This window comes from Erpetoichthys calabaricus, chromosome 4 (assembly GCF_900747795.2).
Source record: "Erpetoichthys calabaricus chromosome 4, fErpCal1.3, whole genome shotgun sequence".
NCBI lineage: Eukaryota > Metazoa > Chordata > Cladistia > Polypteriformes > Polypteridae > Erpetoichthys > Erpetoichthys calabaricus.
Window position 1 is genome coordinate 316,390,171 of NC_041397.2, and position 16,691 is coordinate 316,406,861.

The window sequence follows — 16,691 nt, forward strand, 5'->3', positions numbered from 1 at the left end:
TTTTGTCTCTGCTTAGTGACAAAAACACTTATGAACTCCTAAAATGAGATCCAGGTAGTGGTTACAGGAAAAAGGTGATAGATCATCTCAAGCAGTTAGTGCATGAAAATGCTATTGACCGGACCTCATACCACAGATTACACCCAGGGGAAGCTACACCAAGTCTGTATGGTTTACCGAAGATACATAAACAGGATGCACCGTTAAGATCCATTGTCTGCATGATCAATTCAGGTTACATGTAACATCTCAAAGTTCCTGGCCGCTGTCCTCAACCTGTTGGTCAGCAGCTCAAAACACCATATTCAGAACACTTTGGATTTTGTGGAGAAGGTGAGAGATGTCATTATGGAGGCAGATGACACTATGGTCTCGTATGATGTTACATTTCTATTCACTTGCGTTCCAGTTACGGAAGCAGTGGAGGTGGTCCGTAAGAGACTATTGGATTACCCCACACTCAGAAAAAGGACCACTCTCAGCATCGACCAAGTGTGTTTGCTCTTGGAACTGTGTCTTCAATCCACATATTTCATATAGAAAGGCCAGTACTACAGGCAGAAACATGGGTGCGCCATGGGTTCCTTAGTTTCACCTATTGTGGCCAATCTGTATATGGAAGAAGTGGACTAGAGGACGCTATCATCCTATCCTGTAACACCACCGAGCCATTGGTTCAGGTATGTGGACGACAACTGGGTGAAAATCAAATCTCAGGAGGTACCACAATTCACTGACCACATCAACTCAGTGGACAAACACATCCAGTTCACCAGGGAGGACATGAAACGTGACAGGCTAGCTTTCTTAGATTGTGAAATTTCCATCAGCAATGGGGGACATATGAAAGTTGATGTGTACCGTAAACCAACGCATACGGATCAGTATTTATGGTTTTACTCCATCAAACCATCCATTAGAGCACAAAATAGGTGTCATCAGGACTCTACAACATAGAGCAAACATCATACCCACAGACACAGTGGCTAGGGAAGCAGAAGAACATCATATCAAAAAGGCCCTGAGAAAATGTGGTTATCCCAGCTGGACTTTTGTCAAAGCAGGGAAGACACCTAAAGAACACTCTAAGCAATCCAGGAGAGAGGAAGGACAACCGCTGCCTAAGCGAAAACCTTTGGTGCTCCCTTATGTGTCAGGAATATCGGAACAGCTGAGACGCATTTTTTCAAAACACCAGGGGCCTCACGTATAACGGCGTGCGTAGAACTCACACTATAACGTGGCGTAAGCACAAAAGCGGGAATGTGTGTACGCACAGAAAAATCCAGATGCAGGAATCTGTATGTATGCAAACTTTCACGGTCTTCCGCTACATAAATCCCGATCAGTGTGAAAGGTAACGCACGTGCACGCGCCTTCTGTCCCGCCCCAATTCCTCCCAGAATTACGCCTCTTTGAATATGCAAATCAATATAAATAGCCCTTAAGCTCAGTGTATTTATAAAGCCGCGTCAGGAATGTGGATCTAAGAAAGAAAGGGTGACCACACAGGAGCAGTAGCACTGCTTTGACGCTGGGTGCCGCAAGTCTGCAAAACTGAGCGGAGAAATTGTGTACGCCAGGGTATGAGGTACCGTGGAAATATGCATGGCTTTACGCCAAGTTTAGGTTTTATACATCGCGATTTGAGTGTGAAAACGTTCGTACCAACATTTCTGTGCATACGCACCGTTTATACATGAGGCCCCAGGTCTTGTTGGCTTTTAAACCCCAAAACACGCTACGGCAAAAATTGGTCCACCCCAAGGACCGGGTACCCCGGCACAGACATTTAAGTGCCAAGAGGATTGCCGTGAATCATACATCGGGGAAACCAAACAACCACTGGCGAAGCGGATGTCACAACACAGAAGAGCAACCTCGTCAGGCCAGGACTCCGCAGTCTATTTACACCTACAGGACAGTGGTCACTCTTTCAGTAATGAAGATGTGCATATCCTGGACAGGGAGGAATGCTGGTTTGAGCGAGGAGTCAAGGAGGCCATTTATGTGAAAAAAGAACAACCATCTCTGAAACGAAGAGGGTGCCTAAGGGTACATCTCTCACCATCTTACAATGCGGTGATTGCAGCCATTCCCCAACTCTCTGTGAATGGTACTCATGGCCATTGATCAATGGGAATACAAACTTATGCTTAAATTCAATACTCTACAAATGGTCTGAATAGAGACAAGAGTTTTATGACCAGATATGTGGACTAACAGACTGATTGACCAGCTGACTACATCAGAGGCCTATCTTACAGACAATGAACTTCAAAAAAACCTTACAGGACTTTCTCTAGTGATGGTTATCTTATCTCTACATTTTATTAGTTCATTGTACTCTTCTTTCAGGGTTAATTCATCTAAGGTTTATTAATTTAGTAACGTTTGAACAAAAAGTTTGTTAAGATGAAAGAAAAAAATCACTTTGCTGTCCCGATATAATTTAGAGTATTTTTCACTTTCTGTATTCCACCTTCCCTGATGAAGGGGCCTTAGCTGCCTTGAAAGCTTGCATTTGTAATCTATTTAGTTAGCCAATAAAAGGTGTCATTTCACCCTCCTTTCTCCTGTATACATCAAGTGTATGTGATATTTATGAATTACTTACCTTTACTTGACATGTATCACAAACCTCACTTTGAGAAACACTGCTGTATGCAACTGTAAGATGCATTGATGCACTATTTGTGTATTACCAGGGGATGATACTGCTTTCCATATTTTAGGGGTACTTTATAATTTTAAATGATGTTGTATAATGTACAATCCTGTCATATACTTATTTATTTCTTTATTTATATATTTTTTGTGTCATAGAACCTGAAGCTTCTCCTGTAGTCACTGAAAAAACCAAGAGTTCAGGAGAAGAACCTGGAAACACTGCTGTGAATTTAATTCCACAGAAATATGTTGCATTCCTCATTTCTTCATCATTTCTACTCCATCTTGTGGGATGAGTGTCAGACGTAAGTTGTTATTAAAGGTACAACAGATAATAATAACTTGAATGATATATACTGTATAACAGTATGCAATTGTAAATTGTATGATACAGGATATGGCCAAAAAGCGTGTGGATTCCTCTCCAAATGTTTAAATTCATGTGTTGCATTGTTAACTGATGCATAAAATCAAGCGCCTAGCCATGCAGTCTCTCCTGACAGACTGAAGAGTTTAGTTACTTTAAACATTGCACTGTCATAGGATGCCACACATCAGAACACGAAACTTCTGTTCTGCGAAATCTAGCTTGGGACAATTACTGCTATTATTGTGAAGTAGAAGTGTCGAGGAACCATGAAGTGGTACATAACGCAAACTCACAGAGCGAGGTTCTTGAGTGCTGAAGTGTGTGAAAATGGTCTGTCCTCTGTGGCATTACTCACAACAGAGGGCCAATCTGCCTCTGGAACAAAGTCAGCACTAGACCTATGCATTGGGAGCTTCATACTGTAGCTTACCATGGCTGTACTTAAGATTACTATGTGCAAACATGTTCTTTAGAATGATGACTCACACTTCATTATCTGTCTGATGGACCAATCTGTGTTTGGTAGATGCCATGAAAATGCTATCTTCTGGAATTAACAGTATCTAGTGTAAAATCTGGTAGAAGAGGGATCATGGTAGGGTTTGGAGCTAAGCCCTTTGGTGCCAGTGAAGGGTCCTGTTAATACTGTGGCTTACAAATGCATTTTAGACAATTGTGCACTTTGGCTTGGGAAGTCTTCTTTATGTTCCAGCATGACTGTGCCCCTGTGTATAAAGTCAGGGCACATGGAAGAACTTGAGTGGCCTGCACTGAGCCCTGATCCTAACCCTACCGAACACCTTTGGGATAAATTAGAATGCTGATTGTGAGCAAGGTCTTCTTGTCCAGCGCCAGTACCTGACCACACAGATTCTGTTTTGGCTGAATGGGAAAAATGTCCTACAGACACACTTGAAAACTTCTGGAAAGAAAAGAGCAAGCTGTTTTAGCCACATTGCTAGGCCAACTCCATATTAATGCAGATGGTCTTGGAATGAGAATGTTCACCAAGCTTATATAGGTGTGATAGTCAGGTGTCTACATACTTTTCTCCATAGTATGTTCTTGAAATGTTCAATAGGGTTGAGGTCAGGGCTCTATCAAGGCCACTAAAGTTCTTCCATATCTTTATGGACCTGGCACAGTTCAAAGAAGCACAGTTGTGTAGGGACTAAAAGGATCTTCAACAAAGTTGGAAGCATACAATTGCCTTAAATGCCTCTGTCTGCTGCAGCGCTACCAAGACCCTTCTTTCACTGGAACAAAGGAGCCTATCCCAAACCCTGCCATGATTCTTTATTCTCCAAACTTTACAGTGGGTACTATACAATCCAGACAGTAGCGTTTTCCTGGCATCTTGCCAAACCCAGATTGGCCCACCCAGATTGACAGATAGTGAAGCATAAGTCATCACTCTACTTTTCCACTGCACCAGAATCCAATGGCAGCATGCTTTACACCACTTCAGCTGACGCTTGGCATTGCACATAGTGATTTTAGACTTGCATGCAGCTGTTCAGCTAAGTAAACCCATTTCATGAAGCTCCCAATGCACAAATTTTGTGCTAATGAGAAGACGCCTATTTTTATGCACTTCGGCACTCGGCTACCATGCTCTGTAAGTCTGCATGGTTTACCACTTCATGGCTGAGCTGTTATTGCTCTTTGATGCTTCTATTTCACAATAATAGCACTTACAGTTGACCAGGGTAGATCAATGAGCTCTGTAACAAATATAAAATCAGCTGTAAGTTTAGAGTGCCGATTCTTAAAAACCTTTATGAAACATGGAAAAATCTTCATTTACATGTTTAATTATTCCATCCATCCAGGTTTGGGCCAGTCCTAGCAAACATCAAGCGTGTGACAGGAACAATCCCTGAAAGGGGTGCCAGCTCATTGCTATTGCTGCACCACCGTACCCTCACATACAGTATTTAATTTTTAACATTATACATTATTTATATAAAGTTAACAATTTATCTATTAAATGTAATATGCATACTTTAGTGGATTTTATCATAAAAATGATATCAAGTATGCATGCTAGTATTCTAACAGCACACAGTTCAAATATGATAGCTCTTGGAAATCTAACTTGACTTAAAAGCCAGTCTTCATCATCTGTAAATACGCGCTCTCTTCTATTGAACTCAATTGAATTCCTTTATTGTTATTGTATGATACAATGAGATTCAATATGCAAATCCTCCAAAAAATGTATTTTCCCATAAAATAGCAATAATAATAATATGATAAATAATACTGAAAAATATACAATATGAAAGCATAAGTACAATATACATGTACATACAGTGCAGATAATGCAGATGGTTCATAAAGTGGCTCAAGTTGTGCAATATTACAGTTGTAGTTCAAGTTTAAAGTGAGGTAATTTTATTTATAAGTATAATTAGTTCTACCTGGAGCACTTGATGGACTAATTGAGTGCGTTTAGAGCTCTTAGGACGAAACTGTTTCTGAACTGCGAGGTCCCTGCAGAAAAGGCTGTGAAACATTTGCCGGATGGGAAAAGCTCAAATAGACTGTGTGCATGGCTGAGTAGAAATTCACGCAGATGTTGGTGGCTTTCTTTATGCAGCATGTGCTATAAATGTCCTCCTACACCTGGAAGCTGTATCACAATATTTCTCTGTGCTCTCGACACAACCCACTGTAGAGCTGTGAGTCCACAGTTAGATGTAGTGAGTTAAAATACTCTGAGTGGTGCACTGAGAGTAACAACGCTAAACCAGCTATGGTATTTGGTATACCTTGTTCATTTTGTTCACCATTATATTGTTACAGAATGATTACAATCAAGCTAATTACATTTGTAGACGATATGCAATTAATTTCAGTGTATTTGATAAACCCACGTCATTGATGCTAATCTCAAGAAAGGGAGACCACACTGAACAGTAGCACTGCTTTGATGCTGGGTGCCTCCAATGTGCAAAACTGAGCAGAAAACATGTATATGCAAGGTCTGAGGCTGGTGTGAAACTGTGCATGGCTTTATGCCATGTTTAGTTTTAATATATTGCAATGTGAGCATGGAATTGGGTGCACACAACATTTGTGTGCATATGCTCCGTTTATGCACAAGGTTTTGTGCCATGATGGAGTTGCTGATAGATGGCATTTCTCCAAAGCACATTTAAGTAGTTTATCAGGCGTCACCGGAGCTAGACAGAGGGAGTTAGTATGGACATCCATCAGTTCAGTTTGCCACAGGTGGAATGCAATCAAGTTCTGGATATATCTCAAGGAGAATTAATGCAAACAGGAGGCGCATGAGGACAATTTGGAAGGTCACAGCAAATGGTCAGAATGCTTCTACGAGTAAAGATATTTCCATTTTTGTTTTTCCTTATAAATTTGAAAATCTTTCTGAAAACGTCTTTACTCTGTCATTATGGTATATGGGGTTTAGATTGATGGGAAAAATGTCAAATTAATCCTTTAAAATTAAATCTCCAAAACAATAAAGTGAGCAGGAAGTAAAGGGGTCAGAAGACTTCCTCAATCCCCTGTGTATAGTTTAATTTTCAGGATTTGCCTCTCTATTTTTTTTTTAAATTTATGATTATATTTTTGTGTTTTTGTTACAGAACATTACAGATTATTCCTGTTTGGTTTTAAGTCCCAATTATTTCATATTTAATGTACTGAATTTCATTTTTGAAGTCAGACTGCAGTACCCCTAACTAGTTTTCTTGTCTTAATTTTCAGATCAGAAGATAAAGAAGACAACCTAGTTAGCATTTTCATATACTAAATCATTTAGTTTAATGTTTTTTGTTCATTAAATCATATAATTTGAAACTTTTACAATTTCTGTCTGATTAAATTAGATTTGAGGGGAAAATGTTATTTTTTTAATAGAAACAAAATATGATTAGCAGTAAAAAAAAACAGATTCTCTATCAGGGTGGCACGATTAAAGCACACACAGCCATACTTCAAGGAATAAAAAGCACAAAGTGGAAAATGCATTCACATTCAAAGTATTACTGCTTTTTATGCTGTGTAGTCACAATGGATGCAAAAACATCTTCCCAATGGTCCAGTTGGTGATTTACTCAGACAATCACTGTTTATAAAAGAGTAAGGATTTAAAAAGATTAGATCGTATTAGCTTTACTTTACTTTAATTACATGCCCACGGCTTGCAGATGCTTGCTCTGGAAAATGCATATGATGAAAGGCAACACCAAACTATGGAATTTGTGAGACAGGACTTTTGGTGATCTTCCAGTGATTAACAATTCTGTAGGAGCTTGACATTGATATTTTCAGAAAACAGTGAATTTATATCACCCCTATAAATCCAGAACTGCCTGGCTTAATAGCTGCTTGTAGTAGTTACTACCTGCATATGGCCAGGTTCTGCTTTTAGACTTTTTATACATAATTCAGTTTTAAACATTCCACTTTACAGTTAGCCCTTAATTTATGATTTTTTGTTGTCTCTCCATTTGTGTGTAGTGTTTCTCCTTGTGTTACAGTTCCTTGTGAAAGTATTCATTCCCCTAGGTGTTTGTCCTGTTTTGTTACATTATAATCTGAAATTAAAATGGATTTTCATTAGGATTTTATTAGGGGACTCTGCACCCTGCTTGCTTCGCTCAGGCGGGCACTATATGCCAGCCACTTTGTATCTCTGCCACTCGCGTATGTGGATTTCATTTTCACCAAACAACAAATCTTTTAATTCTCGCGGATATCCCTCTTCGTTGGGAAGAAACGCTACTTTTCCCTGATGACAATATGAATCACAAAATCTACAGGTCTCTGACTTAAAGTTTAAAGCCGAACAATATCTACCTACTTCTGTCATATCACCTACCGTATATACTCACGGATAAGTTCTCCCGCAGATAAGTCAGGACTTGATTTTACTGTATGATTTCTGGTATTTTATAATGTCGGTCGTATAACTCGAATGCGGAAAACTCACGCTATTAATTGAAGAGATTATGATATTCTAATGCCTGCCCACCTGAGAGAGTAACCACGGAGCACACAGCCTTTTTTTCTATGTGGGTGCTGCAATGCGCTGTATCAGCGTGGGCTCCTAACCCCTTTTTCTCTCTATTGTGCCTACGTGACCACACGGTAATACCCAAACTATTCCAAAGTGACGTTTGCACTGTTTTGTGTTTTTTTATATCTCACACCCTCATACACCTTTATTGTAAGAACATCCCTTATCTACGATGGAGTGTTCAATCGAAAGAAAATATGAAGTTGGTTTTAAATTAAATGTCATTGAAGTAGTGAAAGAAATTGGTAACTGTGCTGCTGCAACAAAATTCGATACGTCTGAGAAACTGATGTGAGATTGGAGGAGGCAAGAAGATATAAACAAAAAAAAAAACAATTTTAATGTCGAATTTTTGAATGGGCGTATAAGCAGGTATATGCTTTCTGTAGGCCTATATGTAACAGAGAAATTATTACCAAGTAGGGTGTATCCTACCTGAAATTGTGAAGTGTGTTTTCTCCCCTGCACTTTCTAGCAGTTTTAGTTTAATACCATTTTTACACTTGAGCACTACACAACTCTGTCTACTTCAAGTGTACAGAACAAAACCCAACTATCGTCTCCAAGGACCCATAGCAGAAAGGAACCGAGGCATTCAAGAGACCAACAAAAAGAGAAAATGTTTCTTTAAAGAAGTCACATGGGCCATAAACATGGGAAGATATCCATTTTGAAAACAAATGTGGATTAACAGTTTTACCTATTAACTCAGTAATGTTGACCATTGATGTGTTCATCGATATGAGCAGTGCTGATGAATGAGATGGCACTGTGGTAATTCAAGTCTGAATACTGGCTGAGAGCAGTATACAGTCGTTGTCAAAAGTTTTGAGAATCACCCAAGTGTTTGGTTTTCACAAAGTTTTCTGCTTCAGTGTTTTTAAATCTTTGTGTCAGATGTTCCTGTGGTAGACTAAAGTAGAATTACAAACATTTAATAAGTTCCAAAGGCTTTTATTGACAATTCCATGAAGTTTATGCTAAGAGTCCATATTTGCAGTGTTGGCCCTTCTTTCTTTTTCAAGACCTCTTAACTCACCCTGGCAGGCTGGCAATCAACTTCTGGGCCTAATCCCGATTGATGGCAGCTGCCCATTCTTGCATAATTAAAATTGGTGGATTTTCGTTTGTCCACCCGCCTCTTGAGGATTCTCAATGGGATTAAGGTCTGTGGAGTTTCCTGGCCATGGACCCCAAATGTCGATGTTTTGTTCCCCGAGCCACATAGTTACCACTTTTTTGTTGTGACCCGGTGCTCCACCATGCTGCCATTCTTGAGCAAACTCTGCACTGGTGGGGCCCCAATCCTGAGCCATGAATAAAGAATAGGACCAGAACATCCTCTGAGAGCAACTTCTACCAACCATCCAAGAACAGTTTGGTGACCAACAATGAACAATCCAGCATGATGGAGCACCAGCCATGAAGGAAATGTGAGAATGTGAGTATGTGAATTTCCCCTTGGGATTAATAAAGTATCTATCTATCTATCTATCTATCTATCTATCTATCTATCTATCTATCTATCTATCTATCTATCTATCTATCTATCTATCTATCTATCTATCTATCTATCTATCTATCTATCTATCTATCTATCTATCATATAGTGCCTTTCTATCTATCTATCTATCTATCTATCTATCTATCTATCTATCTATCTATCTATCTATCTATCTATCTATCTATCTATCTATCTATCTATCTATCTATCTATCTATCTATCTATCTATCTATCTATCTATCATATAGTGCCTTTCACATCTATCTATCTATCTATCTATCTATCTATCTATCTATCTATCTATCTATCTATCTATCTATCTATCTATCTATCTATCTATCTATCTATCTATCTATCTATCTATCTATCTATCTATCTAACTGTCTGTCTGTCTATCTATCTATCATATAGTGCCTTTCTATCTATCTACAGTGCATCCAGAAAGTATTCACAGCACATCACTTTTTCCACATTTTGTTACGTTACAGCCTTATTCCAAAATGGATTAAATTCATTTTTTTCCTCAGAATTCTGCACACTACACCCCATAATGACAACGTGAAAAAAGTTTACTTGAGGTTTTTGCAACTTTATTAAAAATGAGAAAACTGAGAAACGGGCTATATTATGTCCAAAAAATATTGACGTTAATCAAATATATAACCAAGTGATTGCATTGCTTCCTGAAGAAAGCAGCCTCTTTCTAAGTACTGACAATGTTGATTCTGAAGACGAAAATGAGCATCTTAATTTCCCCTTGGAATATTTAAACACTATTAACCCTGCCGGATTTCCACAACACAATCTTACCCTTAAGGTCGGAACAATAGACATGCTATTAAGAAACCTTAATACTAAACAAGGTTTATGCAACGGTACTCGGTTAGTCGTCAACACCATGACAGACAATGTAATTGAAGCAAAAGTACTTACGGGATCGCATACGTCCAATACCATTTCATGACTTCTGTAATTCGTATGTACATCATCTACACCTTTACACTCAAATATATCTCATACATATACCTGCGGCAACTCACGGACATTATATACTTACACGATTAAACGTCCATTTTACTTTACATATATTACTTAATGGAAATACAGATATATGGATTTAATTACATCCATGTGATTTCCATTCATTCCTTTGCGATTCGTTAGAGAATCGGGGTTTACTGGTGACATAATGATACCCACTTGCATCATAAGAATGCACTTTCAAATCAGCAGCAACACACTAGTCTACTTTATATAAAACACTGCAGGCTTTTGTTTGCACTGTTTTTATTCAGTTCCACAGAAGGCATGTTTTCACAACACCCAAAAAATGAAATACTAAATACTGTACATTACAGTTGTGTTCTTTACGGTACAGTAAATTCAGTTAAAGCAAAAATAAAACAAACAATACACTACTGTAAACACAGAAAAACATAATTGTGTGTAAGTGGGCTTATGGATCCTGCTGTCTGTTCGGGTCTGGCCACAGGATCTCATCAACATCACAAGCAATGTCTTCTCTCGCTAAGCATCGGGGAAAATATCCCCTTGTGTGCCAAATCCATCCATGGCTGGACCTTACCTCAATGTCTCCGCAGGCCTGTTCCATTGCCTGCAGAAGAGGCATGCGGGCATGTGGTTGCCGGTCATATACGCGCCATCTCCAAGCGGAAAAAAACTCTTCTATAGGGTAGAGAAATGGCGAGTAAGGGGGCAAATACACAACTTCAAATTGATCATGAATGGTGAACCAGTTCTGGACGATAGCAGCCCGATGGAAACTGACGTTATCCCAGACAACAACAAACGTGGGCTGCTCTGGTCTGTCCTGTACAACTGCATCATGAAGTGCATCTAGAAATGTGATTATGTGTTGCGCATTATAGGGACCCAGTTTGGAATGATGGTGCAGTAGCCCTCGGAGGTTATGGCGGCACACAATGTGATATTTCCTCCGCACTGCCTCAGGACGTGCACAATCGCCCTTTGGCCAAGTATATTACGTCCCCGTCGTCTACATTTGCTAAGGTTGAATCCAGCCTCGTCAATGTAAATAAATTCATGAGGCTGAGCAGCTCCATCCTTGTCCAAGATTCTCTGCAACAAAAAATACATATTGTGGATGGCATTACTCAAAACACACAACTACACTACTACACATACAGAACCGCTCCACCCCACCACACAGGTATCTGCGTAGCTTTCTGAATATATCTATGTGGCACTGATCCAATGGCACATATTCAGCTGTTACTGGACTGCACCCATTCTGTATTGTAAATGTAAAGGACTGTAACACTTACCTGTACATATTCATGTCGAAGTCCTTTGACCCTAACACTGTTCCTCTCAAATGGGACCCTGTACAGTTGCTTCATGGTCATGTTGTGGTTTACCAAGGTGCTCCTGATGCGCACTCCTTTGAAGAGGAAGATATGTTTGCATTCTTTTAATTGTGAGACAGAACTGTCATCTCTGTCTTGTCATGGAGCACAGTTTAAACTTTTGAAAAAGAGACAAATGTTTGTTTGCAGTGTTTGAATAACGTTCCTGTCTCTCTACAACCTCCTGTGTTTCTGCGCAAATCTGTGACCCAAGCATGACAATATAAAAATAACCATATAAACATATGGTTTCTACTTCGCGGATTTTCACCTTTCGCGGGGGGGGGTCTGGAATGCAACCCCCGCGATGGAGGAGGGATTACTGTATTCCTACAGGTTTTTCTTCATTAAATTAATTTTATTCAATGTATATTCTGATATAGTAGCACTTGTTTCCAGTATATGATTACAAAATAATAATGTCCTCTAGCCAAGGCCTGATTAAGGTGGGTGCTGTTGATGCTGCAGCATTAGGCCCATTCCTCAAATAGGCCCAGATGAAAACAGATGAGAATTTTCCGGAAGCTGAACAGTTTTCCTTTGCTATATTAACCTCAAAATAATTCTTAGAATGAAATTTGGAGTCCAACTTTTGGACGCCTAGACACAGCATTACTTATTATACAGTTACTATTGTTCTTTTGGCTGTGACGTAACTATAACGTCGTTGTGTTTATTGTTAACCCAAGATTTCAAATTAATGCTATCAATTTTATGTTAAACAGTTTACTTAGTAATGTAGCTGCGTTTTTTGCAATATCTTAGGGATTCTTGCCAGTTTATTAGTGTTCGGTAAGTGCCACGTAGTAAATTTTTCACCTTGAAAGTTAGTTGTACAGTAAACATCGATGGCTATTTAAATGGTTATCTGTAAAGGTAAAACTAAAAGCCGGCCCGCGGGCTCGGCATGGATGTTTAGAAGTTTTAAAATCCTCGACAGGATTCTGGTCTATTGTGAAATTGAAATCGTGGACAAATTTTTACCCTCAAGAGCCTGAACTGAGTCACTTTGACCCAAAGTCTCTGCAAATTCATTTTTTCTTACTCCGTTTCATAAGAGAATTGTGAAATTTTGTGTATTTGATTGTTAGGTTTTCTGCATTAAGTGCACTTTTCAGACAATTGCTATTGAATGTTGATGTTACATAGTTTGATGTTAATCTCGAGTTGTTATGATACTACGTCGTTATTATTATTCACGTTCAATAAAGGCTGGCTGGTTGCATAGCAAGCAATTAAGGCTCCTTGGTCGGTCTGAGTGCGCCTGTACGGTGAGTGTTGAATGCACCAATGCAGAGAAATAATAGGCCTTTTCTGCACTGCAGCATCAGGGCCAATTTCGTCTTAATCCGGCCCTGCCTCTAGCCAAGATTACCTCTCAATCACTACTTAATGCATGCTGCTTCCAAAAAAGAAACAACACAGAGAAGAGATGTTTACATCAATGAGGCCTTGTTTCCAGTCAGTGATGACTTTATGCACTGAGGATTCTGGTAAGCTTGTGATTTCAACAATCTCTTTGTGGGACTTCCCCACCAGTAACACTCCCACCACCCTGCCTCGCTCAAACGTTGTCAGCTCCATCTATGACCTGTACGTAAAATCAATATACCAGTAATTTATCTTTTATACAGAAAATAGAAGAATTCTGACAGATTTATTATATTGGAAATTCCAATCCTTTCTAGCGAGGTGTTGTACTTGTGCTTGAAAAATTAGTATGAAGCTCTCCTCAGTAGTTTTAACTTAATTTAACAGCCCTCAACTTTGTCGTCTTCAGCATTTATCCATTTTCTTCTTCCTTAACATCATGTCTTGTTCGAGTCTGTGAAATTGTCTTAGTGTTGGGTACTACCAGCCTGTGTCAAGCTCATGGCATCAATGCATTGGCCCTGCAGTGTTCTCCATCCCCTTGGCTATGTGTGTGCATGTGCAACCTGCACTGTTAACTGTGGGGCTTGAATAAGAGAGCCTATTGTTTTTAGTATTGAAACAAGGACCCCCACCCACTTTTAAAAAACAACTACACATTAATCAGAATTGGACAGAGTGGCATGTCGAGGTTTCCCCACCACTGAGGACGACTGCCTGATGGTGCTAAATTTGAAAAAGTAAGGAAGGAAGTAAGAAGGCCTACCTGTGCAACTTCCAATTTGCAGAACGGAAGCCAGCACTTTTTTTCTTTTTGTTCTTTATTTCGCCTTACACCATTTCTCATATTAGGAATTTGTTAGTTTTCGCATGTCCTTTGCGGTCAGAGCTCAGGGTCAGCCATTGTACAGCACCCCTGGAGCAATTGAAGGTTAAGGGCCTTTCTCAAGTGTCCAGCAGAGTAGGATCTCTTTTTGGCAGTGACGGGGATTCAAACCGGCAACCTTCGGGATACCATGATGTCCCTGTTTCAAAAGTGTGCAGGGTTCTGGTGTGAAAGCAACAGGTATGTACACAGAAAATCACGTTTTTAATTGTTTACCCACCTCACGCTGCTGTACAGTAAACACCTGGGTATCAGCGCTGTTACTAGACTGCCCCAGAGGCTTGAGTCTGAGCCATGCACTGTGTAGTCTGTGTAGTCTACCATTTTATGGTGACTTGCCCTTCCCCATTAAAAACATGAGGCTCTTGCTTTACTTAACACTTAAATCTCTGAGGCTGTATTTTGTCAGATGATGATGAACTCAGAGTGTAACAAAATGATCTGATGCCAAGCAAGACGGACCAGGCATCAGCATTCCACCTTCTGATTGATTTCTTTTTTGTGACAAGAAAGGTACATGTGTTGCAAATCATTGGCAAAGTATGAGCAGACATTAATAGTGAGTTAAATTAAGGGACAGTAATAATGTTTGGGACAAAGACACATTCTTCCTTGATTTCCTCCTCTGCTCCACAGTTTAAAACTACAAATCAAACAATTCAGACTTTGATTAAAGTGTACACTGCAGACTTTGATTTAAAGGCCACTGCATACATTTCAGTCACACCATGTAAAAATTACAATACTTTTTATTTGTGGTCCACCCAGTTTCAGGTCACCATAACGTTTGGCACAATTTGTGTCACAACTGTTTGTGATTCCTCAGGTGGGTTTCTTGCTTCATAAGACACATCAGCTTGATTTTCCCTTTTGCAGTCTGTAGTTGCCATTGTCCAATGTGAGGGCAACAGCTATGACAAGGAAAGCCCAAGAAACCATTATATGGCTGAAAAACAAGAATAAAACATCATTGGAGACATCAGGAAAAACTTAGGATGACCAAAATCAACTGTCTGAAATTATCATGAAGAAGAAAGAACACACTGGTGGTAATCACAAAGGGACTGGTAGGCCAAGGAAGACCTCCACTGCTGATGACAGAACAATCCTCACTATGGTCAAGAAAAACCCCAAACTCCTGTCCAACAAATCACAAACAGTCATCAGGAGGCTGATGTGTGTGTGTCAGAGAAGACAATCAGCAGAAGACTTCATGAACAGAAATACAGAGGACACACTGCAAGATGAACACCACAAAAACAGGATGGCCAGATTACAGTTCAAAGAGCTGCAGAATTTTGGAAAAGGTCTTGTGGACAAATGAGATAAAGACGAACCTGATCAGAGTGATGGCAAGAGCAAAGTGACTCAGGAACTGCCTGAGATCCAAAGCAGACCACCTCATGTGTTAAACATGGCAGTGCTGTGGGTGTTATGGTTTGGGCATGTGTGGCTGCCACCAGTCCTGGCACACATCTCTTCGTTGATGAAGGAACTGCTGATGGCAGTGGCACAGTGAATTCCGAGGTGTGTAGAAACATCTGATCTGCTCAATTCCCAGTAGATGCCTCCAAACTCACTGGACAGTGCTTCATCCTAAAACAAGACAATGAGCCAAACATACTGCTGTGGCCACATGAGAGTTTATCAAAGTTAAAAAATGGAAAATTCTTGAATGGCCAAGCCAGTCACCCGATTTCAATCCAATTGAGCAGGCCTTCCATATGCTGAAGAGAAAACTTAAGTGGACAAGCCCCATGAAACAAGTAGGAGCTGAAGAAGACTGCATTAGAAGCTTGGCAGAGCATCACCAGAGAAGACCATCAACATCTGCTGATATCTATGAATCGCAGACGTCAAGCAGTCATTAAACGCAAAGGAGATGCAACTCCAAACTGCAAGTCAGAAATGTGATGGTTTTAATTATGGTGGCCTGAAACGGGAGGACCGTGTAGAAAAAGTGCCATAATTTCTACAGAATGTGACTGAAATATCTGCAAATCCCCTTAAATGAAAGTCTGCAGTGAGCACTTGATTCACAAAGTCTGAATTGTTTGATTTATAATTTTAAACTGTGGAGCAGTGGGGGGAATCATAGGAAAACTGTGTCTTTGTCTCAAACACCATGGAGGGCACCGTACATCACAATTTTCATGTCAAAAACACCACTTCTATAGAGTATGGAGGTCATAATAGAATTAAGTCCTTTAATTAGCAAAATTACGGACTGGTGACTCTAAATTCCTTCCATTTTCTAACCAGGCTTTTCAAATTGAGTTTTGCTGAGGAGGAGCTGCCCAGGTGCATTAGATGTATGGAGGGAGCAAGGCTGGGCAGGTGTCAGTCCAACCCATGGCAATGTAGAATTGGCCATTAACTAGCATGATTGTCTTTGCAATGTGGGAGGAAAGACACACAGAGACACAGGAAGCCATACAAATCTCACACAGGAA

At 39.8% G+C, this 16,691-nt stretch overlaps 2 protein-coding genes across 7 annotated transcripts in view; one reads left to right on the forward strand and one right to left on the reverse strand.

The window, feature by feature from the left end:
* Window positions 1–16,691, forward strand: part of LOC114641108 (CD276 antigen homolog) — a 722,545-nt gene that overhangs the window by 407,107 nt on the left and 298,747 nt on the right. For 2 of the 6 annotated variants that reach the window (XM_051926013.1, XM_051926014.1), the window contains exons 4-5: window positions 2,827–2,975; window positions 6,776–6,863. The exons of 2 other annotated variants lie outside the window; for them this stretch is intronic. In XM_051926013.1, the coding sequence (XP_051781973.1) occupies window positions 2,827–2,966 (140 nt within the window). In that variant the 3' untranslated portion in view covers window positions 2,967–2,975; window positions 6,776–6,863. Of the gene's footprint in view, window positions 1–2,826; window positions 2,976–6,775; window positions 6,866–16,691 lie in introns of those variants that run through there. 2 more of the 6 variants (XM_051926018.1, XM_051926015.1) reach the window with 2 other exon arrangements.
* Window positions 1–16,691, reverse strand: part of LOC114641109 (CD276 antigen homolog) — a 745,815-nt gene that overhangs the window by 345,872 nt on the left and 383,252 nt on the right. The gene's annotated exons all lie outside the window — the stretch shown is intronic.